A 13,931-nucleotide genomic window follows, 5' to 3' on the forward strand; every position below is an offset into this window, starting at 1 on the left:
ATTAATATGCTGGTCAAGCCAGTTAGTCTGAAAATGAATGTGGGAGAGGGTAGGGAAACAGCCCCAATAATTACAGATATCCTGGGAGGCTCCCAGTGATTCTTTGTATTAAACCCCCAAAGGATTTCCCCAAAGAATCTTTTAGTTGGACAGTTTTTGCATCTTTTCCATCTGCCGCAGTCCCCAGAGGTCATCCTAAGATTGAATCCATAACTTCAAATACCCTGGGATCTGAATTACCAACCTTGGTGGGGAGCCCACAGCCACAGGGCTTCTGCCCGCCCCTACATTAAAGGCCTGATAGCCTGTGCTCAGAAAGTCCATCCAGTGTTGCTCCCTAGAAGGGATCCTGGAGTCCCCATATCGTTTCAGTCCCTTAAAAGGTGCAGTTGATGTTCACACACAATGTTCAAGAAATGCTTTAAAGGCCCATGTCCACACAATCCTTCAATTCACAGCTTATACAAGGACTCCCTTCACCAGTTGTAGCCAACCTGAGACTTTAAGTAATACGGGGAGACCTTCCCAGGAGAGCACATTTCTGAAAGTCACCGACAAGGGCAGCCTCACTGCCTTCCCAAGGTCAGCAGCAAGAAGGAAGCTCTGCACTGAGCAATTCATCCTGTTGACTTGGTATGGATTTCCTAAGTGGTGAAACTGGGATTTGGTACTAGGTAAAATTAGGAGGAGATTCAGGAAGGACTGAACATAAGATAAGAACAGGAATCTAAGCTCATTTGCTTCCCTCCTTTCTGCCTTCCCCACCACTGACACACACATGGAATAATGTTTGTTTCTGCATCTACTGACAGATCTGGTGCCTGGCACTGAGTATGGACTTGGAATATCTGCTGTCATGAACTCACAGCAAAGTGTACCAGCCACCATGAATGCCAGGACTGGTGAGTAGGAGGATTGGTACAGAAGAAGACCAGGATACTCTGTAGGCCTAAGAAGCCATGGAGGCTTGTCCTGGCAAGGCTTGGTCAGAAGGCAATGCCCCTTAATGAACAGGTCCCTGGATGACAGTTATCAGCCTAGAAACAACGTCTACCTGTGGATCTCTGATCTCTGTGCCTAACCTCTGACATCAACATGCAGGATAGTCTCCCTCTCTTCCCCACAGATCTATGCACATCTCCCATGGTCTGAAGGGCTGCCTGCCCACAGAGGTGGAAAATTCCAAATCGGTTAGTGTCATAACAGGTCCTATTTCTTTCTAGACCACCCCAGAACAGGCAGAATGTGATGTCCCTCACCATGCATAACAGAAGCCCTCAGAAAGGCCACAAGGATAAAGGTTTAGATTTGGAAACAACCCATTAAATCTAAGGACAATGGAAAAGTCCACCTGAGACCCTTGTTATTCTGGATCCAGCAGATTTGCTTCCAAATTCTGGGTAAATTTCAAAGTCACTCTAGTACCTTAGGTACAGGCAGCCTGGACTGAGCTGGGGATTTTGAACCAATCCCTGTCCCAAGGCTTGTTCTAGTATAGACAACCTCTCTAGAGAACCACAAGGACATGGGTCCCCAGGAGTTCTCAAACTTGTACACCCATGGCCAGGTCAGTCAAAATGGCCTCAGGAACAGGGATAGCTACTGTTGCCAGGGATGGCATATCCCTACTTAATGGTGGCTCCTATTTTACCCTGGTTGGCTTGCTGAAAAAGGCTGGGAGAAAAATGAGTATAGAGAGCTTGACAATCAGCAGCCAGCTTTGTCCCAGAGGTGGATGTATTCTAGTGGTGTTGGACCTACTAATGCCTTTATGCAAATTGTCCATCTTTATACCAAGCCTTTGGCCATCTTTCAAGGGGAAGGTGCTTAAAAAAATGTGAGATAATTGTCAGCAATGACAAGCTAATCATCGTGGTCAGCAGGCCTGTTGAGAGCTTAGAAATCCACAGGGAGGTCCAATTCCAATAAATACTGGCCGATCTATGGAACTTGTGTAAAATAGGCCACTTATGTTGATCCACAGAACTTGACAGTCCCCGAGACCTTATGGTGACAGCCTCCTCGGAAACTTCCATCTCCCTCATCTGGACCAAGGCCAGCGGCCCCATTGATCACTACCGAATTACCTTTACCCCTTCCTCTGGGATCGCCTCAGAAGTCACTGTGCCCAAGGACAGGACCTCATACACACTGACAGATCTAGAGCCCGGAGCAGAGTACATCATTTCAATCACTGCTGAGAGGGGTCGGCAGCAAAGCTTCGAGTCCACCGTGGATGCCTTCACAGGTACCAGGATAGCAGAAATCCCAGATGGGTTCAGGGATTAATGGATCTTAGTACAAGAAGGTCATCTAGGCAACCCACTCTTTGAAGACCCCATTTTGTTTAGAGAAGGAGGAATGTGGGTAGAGAAAGAAGAGATAGAGGAGAAATTAATAAATATATCAAGATGGAATGGTTGGAAATAAGGAGGAGAGATGAGCAAGGCTACTTACATGCCAGAAAATTTGTATCTGGTTTTCTACAGCCTGGACAAAGGGGTTGATTCTGTTCATCTTTCCCTGCCTGCACTAAATCAGTGGGCATTCAGAGGATCCATGCAATCATGTTAAATTTCTCCCAGGATAAAGATTTTAAATCCTGGGTGAGTATTATGAATAACTCACAGAGGTTTTACCCTGCTGAGGGCATTCATTTTTCAGTATGTGGCCTAGAGAAAAGAGAGTAGACAGGACTGGAGAGTGAGAAGGTGGAAGCTGTGAGTCAGCAAGTGAAGGTGTAGTCCTAGTTTACAAGGAAAACAGATTGTTTCAGTCAGTTGGCTCTTCTAGCCCAGGGTCCCACACCTCACATATGTTTCAGAACCATCATCTCCTCTGCTTTGCAGGCTTCCGCCCCATCTCCCATTTGCACTTTTCTCACGTGACCTCCTCCAGCGTAAACATAACCTGGAGTGACCCATCCCCTCCAGCAGACAGACTCATTCTGAACTACAGCCCTCGGGATAAAGAAGAAGAGATGACAGAGGTCTCCCTGGATGCTACCAAGAGGCATACTGTCCTGATGGGTCTGCAGCCGGCCACTGAGTACATTGTGAACCTGGTAGCAGTCCACGGCACGGTGACCTCTGAGCCCATCGTGGGCTCCATCACCACAGGTGAGGCTGGAGGACTTGACAGCAGGTGGTGAAGAGAGTTCCTACAGAGGTCTCTAATAAGTCAATGAAATTTACAAAGAGAAATCCCCAAGGAGTAGGGGACTGCCTCACTTGGCTAGAGAGGGTTGCACAAAATGTATAAGATGGGAAACTTCCTTTTGGAAGGTAGGATGGACTCAATGTCTTGAGGAGGCCAGGGTTTGAATGCATTGGTCCAGAGGTTCTGACACTACCAGCCTGAAGAGAGCTGGCCTCCAAGAGGAAACCCAATCTCTTGACTGCTCAGTAAGGTCACTCATACAAATGATGCTTCCTCAAAATTATATGGGACCAGCATGCAACCATGTGTGAACCTGAGACTCAGAAAATGGGGTTGATTTGCATGTTGTTTAGAAAACACAGGCACCCTAAGATGAACTGGATCATTCTTGTCTCATCATTCTCAAATACAATCCCAGATATAAGTGTGCATGTGGGTGAGGACATGTGTATTTCTCTGGTTTCCTACATACTAACAAGAACTTACAAACTGGACAAGTGGATGAAGCACTAGTTGGTTTCAACCCTGGGATCCCCCAGTAGTCAAAAAAATGAACTATCCAGTACAGATGAAATGCAATTTAAGAAAGTGGATTTGTTCTGGACTTGTGCTCTGAAATCCCTCTAGACTCAATAGGCAGTTTTTCCAAATTGAACCGTAGGTGGCTGCTAAAAAAAAATAAGAGAAACAGTTGGGTTTGTCCAAGAGAAGTTGTTCCAGAGAAAACGGCCATGTTACTCCCAGTTCAAAGCAAAACATATGAACTTAAAGGAAGGTTCCCAGTTGACATTCACACACAGGTAATAGTTGCTGCACAGCACAGAGCTTGCCAACGTGACTTCATGTTGTTAAAATATTCCCCATGAACATGGTTTTAGCCAATAACTCTGAGGTTTCATGTGAAACTTTGGCCTGAGCACGGCTTTAAGGATGCTCTAGTATAAAGATCTTGTCTGCCTCTGCAACACTGTTAGCTCTTGGTCCACATGAAACCAAGGATAGGAATTGCTTTTTCACACTGTGCTTTCTGTCTTTTTCCCACAACTACCTGGGTCCTTATAGGAATTGATCCCCCCAAAGACATCACAATTAGCAATGTGACCAAAGACTCAGTTATGGTCTCCTGGAGCCCTCCTGTTTCATCTTTTGATTACTACCGAGTATCCTATCGGCCAACACAAGGTAATAAAGTTATTTGATTTCTCACAAATGGATGGGATTTGGAGCTAGGTGAAGATTGCTATGGAAGAACTACATATCCCAGAGGATATCACCCCTCGCTTGCATTCTCCTCCTCTCTGTAACATGTTCCATCACAATAAGAGTGGTTTCAGGAGGAGCAGCAAAGAAACCCTTAACTTGCCAACTCCTCTCACAAAAGGCTTAACTGTATTCACCCAGAAAGCAAGCCTTCCATCAGCAGAGTGAACCATGATAACTTGTCACCTTATCTAGGCAGTGTAGTAAGTAACGAAGAACCCTAAAGAATTCTGCCAAAAGCCAGGGTCACATTCACTTTTTTGAGAGAGTGAAGTCCAAGACTAGAATCCTGGGGGATGTCTAAAGACTCAGCTGGGCCAGATGAAGCCTTAGAGAGAACCACAGTGATGGTGGTCCTATTTCTGCCACTCCAGCCAAGTTATGAGTCAGAAAAAGTTGGCCCAGACATCCCCTGCTTCCTGCCAGTTCCTGTTGGTGCATGCCACATTGTTAACAAAGTAGAGGGCATGCCCACTTCCAGGGAGGTAGTGGCATAGTTTTCCAGACTACTCTGTCTCTGGGCTGCATGGACCACTCTTTGTAGCCATGACCTCTCGATTGCCTTAAGACCAGTGTGTTAGAAAACCACCTAGCCACCTTTTTTTCTATGATCCAAGGAACCTATAAAATGAGGGAGTAGGACCAGCATGCAAGGTCTCTTCAAGCTCCAACATTCCCAGTCTATGAACCATTTCTCCTTCCCCACTGAGTGCTGGGCCTTGCACCCATCTATGTTTCATGACAAAGTACTGCCAGAAGCTTCTATGTAGATTATACCATGAGCTGTGTTGATGAAGGATCTGCTGAACTTTAACAGTGGCTTCTTCTCTTCCTTAGTGGGACGGCTGGACAGCTCAGTGGTGCCCAACACAGTGACAGAATTCACCATCACCAAGCTATATCCAGCCACCGAATATGAAATCAGTCTCAACAGCGTGCGGGGCAGGGAGGAGAGTGAGCGCATCTGTACCCTCATTCACACAGGTAGGCATGTCCTCCTGTCATGAGCCAAGTCAGGATCCTAGTTGAGGACCTGCAACAGACAGAAGAGGCAAACAGTGGAGTTGTTCTCCTAATAAAGAGGACACAGATTCTGAGCTCAGAAGCTCCATTCCATTCACTCACTGTGTCATGCAAAGCAATTTGTGATTTCTCTCCCCTCTGGTATTGCCTTCTAATACCAGGAGTTTAGAGAGTAAGCCTCTTCTAAGAGTCTTATTGGTTTAGGTCAGAAATTTTCATGGAATTTTCAATAGGAAAAGTGACCTTTCAAAGACACATTATGGAAGTGAATTCCAGAACAGACATCTGAATCATCTCATCTAATTTTTTAAAAGACTCAGTCAAGTAAATTTTACCTCAGAGAAGCAAAGGGTTATTATTCCAGTAAAAACCCTTGGGTTCCTGAAATTCTTCATCCTGGCCAGAAGCCACCAAGTGGCTGCATTTGTTACTGCTTTAAGCTCAAAAGGTGGAGGCCTTCCTTTGGAAAATGAGCGCCTTGGATGGACCTGGGGACAGGGCTCCTGCAGCAGCTCTATTTCTCCTCTTGCTCTGGTCCCTGAGTCAGCCCACCATGCAGAACTAGGAAAGACTTGTTATAGAAGGCACCAGAGGGGACAGCCAAAGTTTTCTGACCCCAGACCTAACCTCCCAGTTAAGCTATCATTCCCATAGCACATGGGAAATATCCAGCTTGCCTCGTTAGGAGAACACCGGAATTTCTTGAGGCTGCTTAATTTCCTCAGAGAACGGCATTTCCTGAATTAGGAAAAGGTAACTTGGAATTCCTCACCACTTTTGTAGATGCTCTCACAGGCCCAGAAACATCTGTAAAGTAATGGCCAAAGAAACATGTCTTCAGAACATTTCAGAACCTAAAAAATTATTCTTCTAAAAAACACCACAGGATATTCTTATCTTCCCTAGTCTCCTTCCAGGTCTGTAACTACACATAATCCAGCCATGTTTTTGGTCCAATCTTTCCTTTCCATCAAATTATCTGTGACCATTAAGGAATCAAGAAATATTGACCCAAAGTGATGCCCAATGAATCAAAAGAAGCCCCCTCTCACCTTCCTGAAAGTCTTAGAAATTCATGGTAAAAAAAATTAGACTTTTTCTCTTTGAGGACTGTAAGATGGCTTTCAAGAGCCTCCTATCCCCTAAGGTAAAAGAAAGCAGCAACTTCGGTCAAAAACATCTCATTCCTTGGGTTCTTGGTCATAAGCAGCAAGTATCTGTAAAGCGGATATTCAGCAGTGTACCAACCCAAACCACCCTCCTTCAGGTTCAGACAGAGCTATTGTGGCAACTCCCAATAAACAGATTGCCCACAGAAATGTCTTCTTTTGTTGTTGTTTTAATGTGAGGTTTATGATTTTACAACTTTGGGAAATGAGCACTCCTTCAGGGTCTCAAAGTTAATCTCAGTGAGATCAAGCTAATTAGTCTCTGAAGATTTTCTTCTTTGTCTCTTTTCATATGGTTGCATTTGAAGAATTTGTTAAAGACACAGATTACATATAAAATTCAGATATTAAAATTAAAAAAAATATTTCACAGTTGTTGCTTCCAAATAAGTAACATAAGTAAACAATAGAAACCTTAAGTTAGAAAACAGGGCCAGGGGGGCGCCTGGGTGGCTCAGTCGTTAAGCGTCTGCCTTCGGCTCAGGTCATGGTCCCAGGGTCCTGGGATCGAGCCCCGCATCGGGCTCCCCGCTCCGCGGGAAGCCTGCTTCTCCCTCTCCCACTCCCCCTGCTTGTGTTCCCTCTCTTGCTGTATCTCTCTCTGTCAAATAAATAAAAAAATCTTAAAAAAAAAAAAAAAAGAAAACAGGGCCAGATCAACAGCACCTCTTGGTCCCCAGGAGTAAATTACATGACACTTAGGTTGAGTTGATACCTAAACTATTGTAATAGCATCCATTTCTAAAATAAATCCCAACTTTATAGAAGGGAAGCATAGTAAGAAACAAAGGCATAGATCATGGGTAAATAAGAATAGGAACTTGGTCCCATGATGAGCAAACTCTGTTCCCCACAACAGACACTAGTGACCTTTCGCCTGAAAGAATCCCCATGACTCTCCAGGCCACAAAAGGGATACCCAGGACTCAGTACAAAGGGAGCCTGTGAGTAGCAAAGCAAGAATTCACTCATCATATGTGGCTTTCGAGGCAACCTGAGTCCCATTCAGTCATTCCACAAGCACTTATTGAGTACCTTGTAAGTTCTAGGTGCTGTGGTTACTCCTTGACTTCATGGAACTCCCACCATACTTTCTCAAGTTCATTAACAGAGATCATTCCACAAGGCATGCTCCTTATATTTATGAAAGTGCAAATAGCCTGGGAAGTAAATTATCTCATTAACTAAAGAAATATAACAATTCCTCTATGTTCTTAGTTTCTCCATCTAGGTTTAAATGTGTAAAACACAGCAGCCATACCTTGGGATCCCCTGTAGCACCTGACAGTACTCTGCACATAAGAAGTTAATGAATGAATTAAAAGGAAGATCTGGGGCCAATCAGGAGAGAACTGGGTACTTGTGAGGAAGGAGGAAAGGGAGAAGAGGATGAGATTAGAAGGGAAGGAAGGAAAGAGGTTTCCACTCACTTCATTCTTTTGTATGGCACAGCAGCAGACATGATGGATGAAACTGTAAGAGATCGTTCACTGCACTTCCATCCTTCAGTATCTCCTACCTTTACCTGATATTCTCTGGCTCTGTTTCAGCTATGGACAACCCTGTGGATCTGACTGCTACCAACATCACTCCAACAGAAGCCCTGCTGCAGTGGAAGGCCCCAGTGGGTGAAGTGGAGCACTATGTCATTATTCTCACACACTTTGCAGGTGAACGTCTTACAGGTCTATGCATCAGGCAGGGGGAAGTGGTGGGGACAGGCGCTGAAGACTATTATGAAAGTTTTTTTAAAAGGATGTTTTATCAATTTGAGGGACAGCTTAGAAATTTTCCTGCTTTACCTTCACTGTAAAGCTCTCAAGATGTCCCTAAACTCTGCAAACTACATCAGCTATAGGAATTCAGAAAGCTGAATCTGAAAGGTACAAGAAGGCACAAGGTACAAGGTATAAGAATCTGAAAGGCACATAAACAAAAGCAAATATAAAAACAGAGAAATAGCACTTGGAAGATAAAATTCAAAATTGAGCTAAGACTTGCCCCCAAATGCTATAGGGAAGAAAGCACACTTCTCTAGATATTCATAGAGCAAGAAAAACATCAAAGCACCATGCTTGGAACAAATAATACATGGTAACAAAGGATCCAGAACTAGCAAACTCCAGTTGCTTTAGTCTTGTCTACCCATATCCAACACAAAAGGTTGAGCCAACATTAAATCTTGAATTTCAATGTCTTCTTACCATGCTTTTTCACCTTACGCTATTTGAAGTTGAATAAAGAAGCCCAAAGCAAAATAATGTTGAGTAATTCAAGTATCTAGGCCTAGGAAAGTTATTTCCTTGTCTAAATTATACATGTGATCACAGAATTGTTGTGGGTTATATTCAGGAATCCAGAGAACAGAGCTATCAGAAGACAAGAGATAAGCAGATGTCTTAATTTTCAAAAATGACGGAGAAAGCCAATACTGTAAGCTGCAAAGTAAACTGATTGTTAAAGCTTGGGAAAATAAAAACCAAAACAGACTATTAAATAAATTGGAAAAAGATACCAGCACAGGTTCACTAGAATAAGTTTTACCAAAGCCATTTTATATCTTTTTTTAATTGGCAAATCTGCTAGCACACTTGGATTTCAGCAAGGCATCAGAAAATCCTACTTATCACTTAGATGGAAAAATACATGATGGATCATATTTGGAGTAACACAGAATTTAGCTGATTGAATAGCTCTCCTCAAGGAATGAATACCATGACTATGGATACATCATAACCCATCTATGTGCATGCACAATCCATTTCAACTCCTGCCACCCCTCCTTGCATGTCATGGGCCTGCATTTCTTAACTCTCACCATGCCTTCCCAAACCACCACTCATTTGCATGTGTTGTTTCCTCTACCTGGAAATTCTCTCCCCATTTGTCTGCCTAGACAAACCCATCCTCTAAGTCTTAGTTTCAACACCATGTCCACTGTCAAAGCTTCCAGTATTCCCCTAAGGTAGTCAGACCCACCTGCTCACAGGTACAAAGTACATGGCTCCATCAGAGCAATTAACTTCCATTCATTCAACAAATATTTTGGATGTCCTCCCAGGAGCCATACACTCAACAAGGCTGTAAGGATTCAGAGACAAAACATGGGTGCTTCTCTTCACAGAACTCACTTCTGGTGATGATGAGACCAGTACATTGTTACAACCCAATGTGAGCAGTGTCATGACATAGGCAATCACAAAACAGCTTGGGCCACATCTGATAGATCACTCATTGGGGACGAAGGTGTTGGGAAGAAAGAAAGCAGATCCTAGATAAAGTTAGAGAAGGAGACTAGAAGAAAGGGAATTCTAAGACAAAGAGCAGCCTGAGTGCATTTGTAGAGATACAAGAGAACATGAGGACTTTTGAGCAACTGCCATGGTTTGATATGGCCAAACAGTGATGGCTGGCAGGATGTTGCAAATGAGGATATTAAAAAGATAGAGTCGGGCACCTGGGTGGCTCAGATGGTTAAGCGTCTGCCTTCAGCTCAGGTCATGATCCCAGGATCCTGGGATCGAGTCCTGCATCAGGCTCCCCGCTCAGTGGGGAGCCTGCTTCTTCCTCTCTCTCTCTGTCTCTCTGTCTCTTATGAATAAATAAATAAAATCTAAAAAAAAAAAAAAGATAGAGTCATTATGTTTGCTCTTTCAAAGAGCTGGTTTGAATTTTTACTTGTTTGCATGCCTTCTACGCCTTTAGACCACAAGAAACTTGAAACTTCAGACCCTACCTTGTTTGGGGAAGTGCCCAGTAAACTTTTTAAATGCTGAATGACTCAGAAGTATTCTAAAGACACATAAATGGTGTGGCCCTGCTCTAATAAACAGTTTTACTGACAGCTAAATGAATACAGAGAAGACATGCGTAACACATTTGAATATAAAACAAAACTGTGTAAGTCAATGATACTATAATTGTAGGGGGAGAGATGGTAGCTGTGCTTGTGGTGAGCATAGCATAATATATGGAGAAGCTGAATCACTATGTTATATACCTGAAGCTAATGCAACATTGTGTGTCAACTGTACTTAAATAAAAAAATTTTTAAACTGTGGTCCATAGAATCCAAATTCAAATATATTTCAATAAGCGGAAACGGTGGTCCAAAACTTAATCGACAAGGCAAAATGCAGTAGAAATAAACGCAAAGCTCTGCCCATGGGTGCAAACAATCAATACTTTTAGAATTGCCACATACATGTAATGGTGGTTGGGGATACATTTTCTCAGCCTAGAGGAGAGAGGACTTGATTAGGAGGTATGGCGGGAAGGAAGGAGCCATGTAGACAGAGGATTCAGCTTATTCTTTGTAACCCCAGTGGCCTGAGTGCAAGTCACAGAAAAGACAATTTGGCCTCCAAATAAGGACTATTTTTCTCAATTAAGATGCAAAATGAGAGGGGATGCTCTTGTAGAATACAATGCTAAGTTAAATAACCTTTAAGAGATTCTTTCCAAAACTCTCTAATACTGAATCTTTACGAAATGCCTTTGGATTTGGTAAGGCTTTCCTAGTTTCAATAGCCTTATTCAATTTTTATCCATGTTCATCTGATTTCAGTTGCCGGAGAGACCATCCTGGTTGATGGTGGCAGTGAGGAATTCCAGCTCGTTGGCCTGCTTCCTAGCACCCACTATACTATTAATATGTATGCCACCAGTGGGCCTCTCACCAGTGGCACCATCAGCACCAACTTCTCTACCCGTGAGTACATGGTTGGCTACACATCCAGCATCTCTAGATGCTTTTGTGGATCTGAAAATTACCAGTCTTCATGTGGTGCACTAGATGATAGTCTATAGGCTTTGGACAGTGCAGCTATGAGCTGTTCATATTTCAGTTGACTGCTGCCCAAATGCCAGTGAAAGTGAGCTACAGCTCTCGGGCCACAGACACCTGTCTGTTTCCTGCTCTCATCCTGGGTCTGGCTGACAGCAGTAGAATCAGGACCAAAGAGGCCAGTACTAGACATGCATCTGGCCTAGAAAAATCTGATGCATATTACAGGCCTTGATATGTGGGAGACAGTTGCTGGGTACAATCATGGCCAGAAGAGTAGACAGAGATATAGATGTGGGAATGATATAAGCTCAAGAGTGAACTCACAGACCTGCAGATTTAACAAGGTCATGATTTCAGACACAGGTCAGATTGGAAGATGTCACACCTAAGCCCAGAGGCCCAGGTGAGGGAAAGGGGGAATAGTTGCAGGAATGATCATGACACTGACTGATTATCTTCTGACCCAGGAGCACCCTTTCTGCTCCTGTTCAAGCTAGAACTAGGGCCAGCGTGTAAGCTGCCCAGAGACCCAGAGACCACATAGGTGGGCAGAGAGATAATGTGCCTGGAATGCAATCCAACAGAGGGGAGCTGGAGAGGCAGACACTCCTGGCATTTTCTCCTCTTTGTAGTCCTGGACCCTCCAGCAAACCTGACAGCCAGTGAAGTCACCAGACAAAGTGCCCTGATCTCCTGGCAGCCTCCCAGAGCAGAAATTGAAAACTACATCTTAACCTACAAATCCACTGATGGAAGCCGCAAGGTAAGACTTTTCTGTAAAGGAGATTTTTTTATCAAGCTATCCAAAGGGAGCAAACTGGGTTTGCCATGATGGATACATACATGCTATTGAGGAAAGAGCCTGAGTCTGCAAGCCAGAGACTTTGGTGCCTGTCCTGGCTTCGCTATTACTCTCTTTACAAGTTGAAGCAAAACAAGAAACCTCTCTGAGCCTTAGTTTCTGCTGTAGATAATGGGGGTTTCTACCTCTACAGCTGCACTTGGTTGTGGTGGGGCTTTCAGTATGATGATGAAAGGCACATTGGAAACTTCCAAGCCTATATAAGTACATAGTTTTCGAAAAAAATTTCGCTAGGAGGGCCAAGCAAACATGAGCAGGACACCAAATTCAACAGTCTTTTATGCCTCTTGATAAGCATTATAAAGGCTGCATCTATATAGCCTGCAGTAAAGAGATGACAAATTTCTGTGTTAGATGATCAGTTGAAACAGTACTTCTAGAGCACTGGTTGTCAAACTTCTGTTCACAATGAAATCTTATTTTTTAAAGTGAAATCATATTCAGAAGCCAAATATACACAATAGATTTAAGCAGAGCTAGTCTGTTAGATATGGAGGATGGAGGCCTAGGATTCTGCCTCCCTGGGTCCTGAGGAATCTCATACAGTCAGAAAACCACTGGATTTGATCATTCACATGCCTACCTTTATGCCAATGTGTGAGGTAGGAGCTGCCTAATCTGTGAGGTAGGAGCTGCCTAAATCTCACACAGGAGCTGTCCTCTCCGCTTATTGTGCTCTCCCTGTTGTGGAATGGAGAGCACACAATGGCCTTGGCAATCCTGACCTAGCTGGCTGCAGGCTCTGGGCTTCCCTTCCCAGCTCCTTTCAATTGCATGCTGGTCACTCCCTTCCGCCTGCCTTCCTCCCTTGTTCCACAGGAGCTGATTGTGGATGCAGAGGACACGTGGATCCGGCTGGAAGGCCTGTCTGAGAGCACAGACTACACAGTGCTCCTGCAGGCAGCCCAGGACACTTCCCGGAGCAGCCTCACCTCTGCCACCTTCACCACAGGTGAGAGACACCACCCCTGCAATGCCTTCTTCTTCCTTGCATGACCTCTGCCTCTTCCAAAGCTTCTGCTGAGGCTTGATCAGGGAGGAACCTCCCAAGGAAAATCAATTGCCTCTTCCTGTGAAGGAAAATAAGGGTTTCCTCCACACACACACACCCCCTTCCAAGGCCCTGCCAGGAAACTTCTACCTGCCGAGGCAACCATAGGAACCAGCAGTACAAATCCTTGGTCCACCTGGACCCACTAAATGCACCAAGTGAAGACATCAGGTTCCTGCTCAGATTTTCTGCAAGTGTTTTCCCAGCAAAGTTCATCCTTCCCTCTTTCCTTCCTTCCTCTGCTGCTTGTGATCAGAGAATCACTTAATAAAAGTACCAAGAGTAAACCCTCTGTATTAAATCTAGGGTTCTTTTCCATACACAAAGCACTTTTGCGTTCCTATGGTCTCAACTAAGTCCCTATAACAACTGGTGAGGAGGGCCTTATTATCCCCATTTCACAGATGATGAAACAGAGTGCATGGAAATCAAATGACTTCCATGGCTAGTAAGTGGCTGGGTCAAACTACAACCAAGGTCTTCTACTACTAAATCCAGCTGCTCCTCCTGCATTCCTCCAATTAAGTATCAGCAGAAATTACCTGAAATGTCCATAAGGGATAAGGGTGTCCTAATTTGTCTAAGATGAAATAAACTAGTAACAGGCACTGTTCTGAC

General features: G+C 44.1%; 1 protein-coding gene across 1 annotated transcript in view; it reads left to right on the top strand.

Annotated features, from left to right (window-relative positions):
- TNR (tenascin R) overlaps nucleotides 1-13,931 on the top strand; it is an 80,645-nt gene that overhangs the window by 39,922 nt on the left and 26,792 nt on the right. The window contains exons 8-16 of the mRNA XM_035010747.1: nucleotides 813-902; nucleotides 1,985-2,248; nucleotides 2,850-3,119; nucleotides 4,222-4,341; nucleotides 5,257-5,403; nucleotides 8,162-8,281; nucleotides 11,179-11,322; nucleotides 12,033-12,163; nucleotides 13,082-13,214. Coding sequence (XP_034866638.1) covers nucleotides 813-902; nucleotides 1,985-2,248; nucleotides 2,850-3,119; nucleotides 4,222-4,341; nucleotides 5,257-5,403; nucleotides 8,162-8,281; nucleotides 11,179-11,322; nucleotides 12,033-12,163; nucleotides 13,082-13,214 — 1,419 coding nt within the window. The remainder of the gene's footprint in view (nucleotides 1-812; nucleotides 903-1,984; nucleotides 2,249-2,849; nucleotides 3,120-4,221; nucleotides 4,342-5,256; nucleotides 5,404-8,161; nucleotides 8,282-11,178; nucleotides 11,323-12,032; nucleotides 12,164-13,081; nucleotides 13,215-13,931) is intronic.

The sequence above is a fragment of the Mirounga leonina genome, unplaced genomic scaffold (assembly GCF_011800145.1).
Source record: "Mirounga leonina isolate KUSES-001 unplaced genomic scaffold, KU_Mleo_1.0 Mir_154, whole genome shotgun sequence".
NCBI lineage: Eukaryota > Metazoa > Chordata > Mammalia > Carnivora > Phocidae > Mirounga > Mirounga leonina.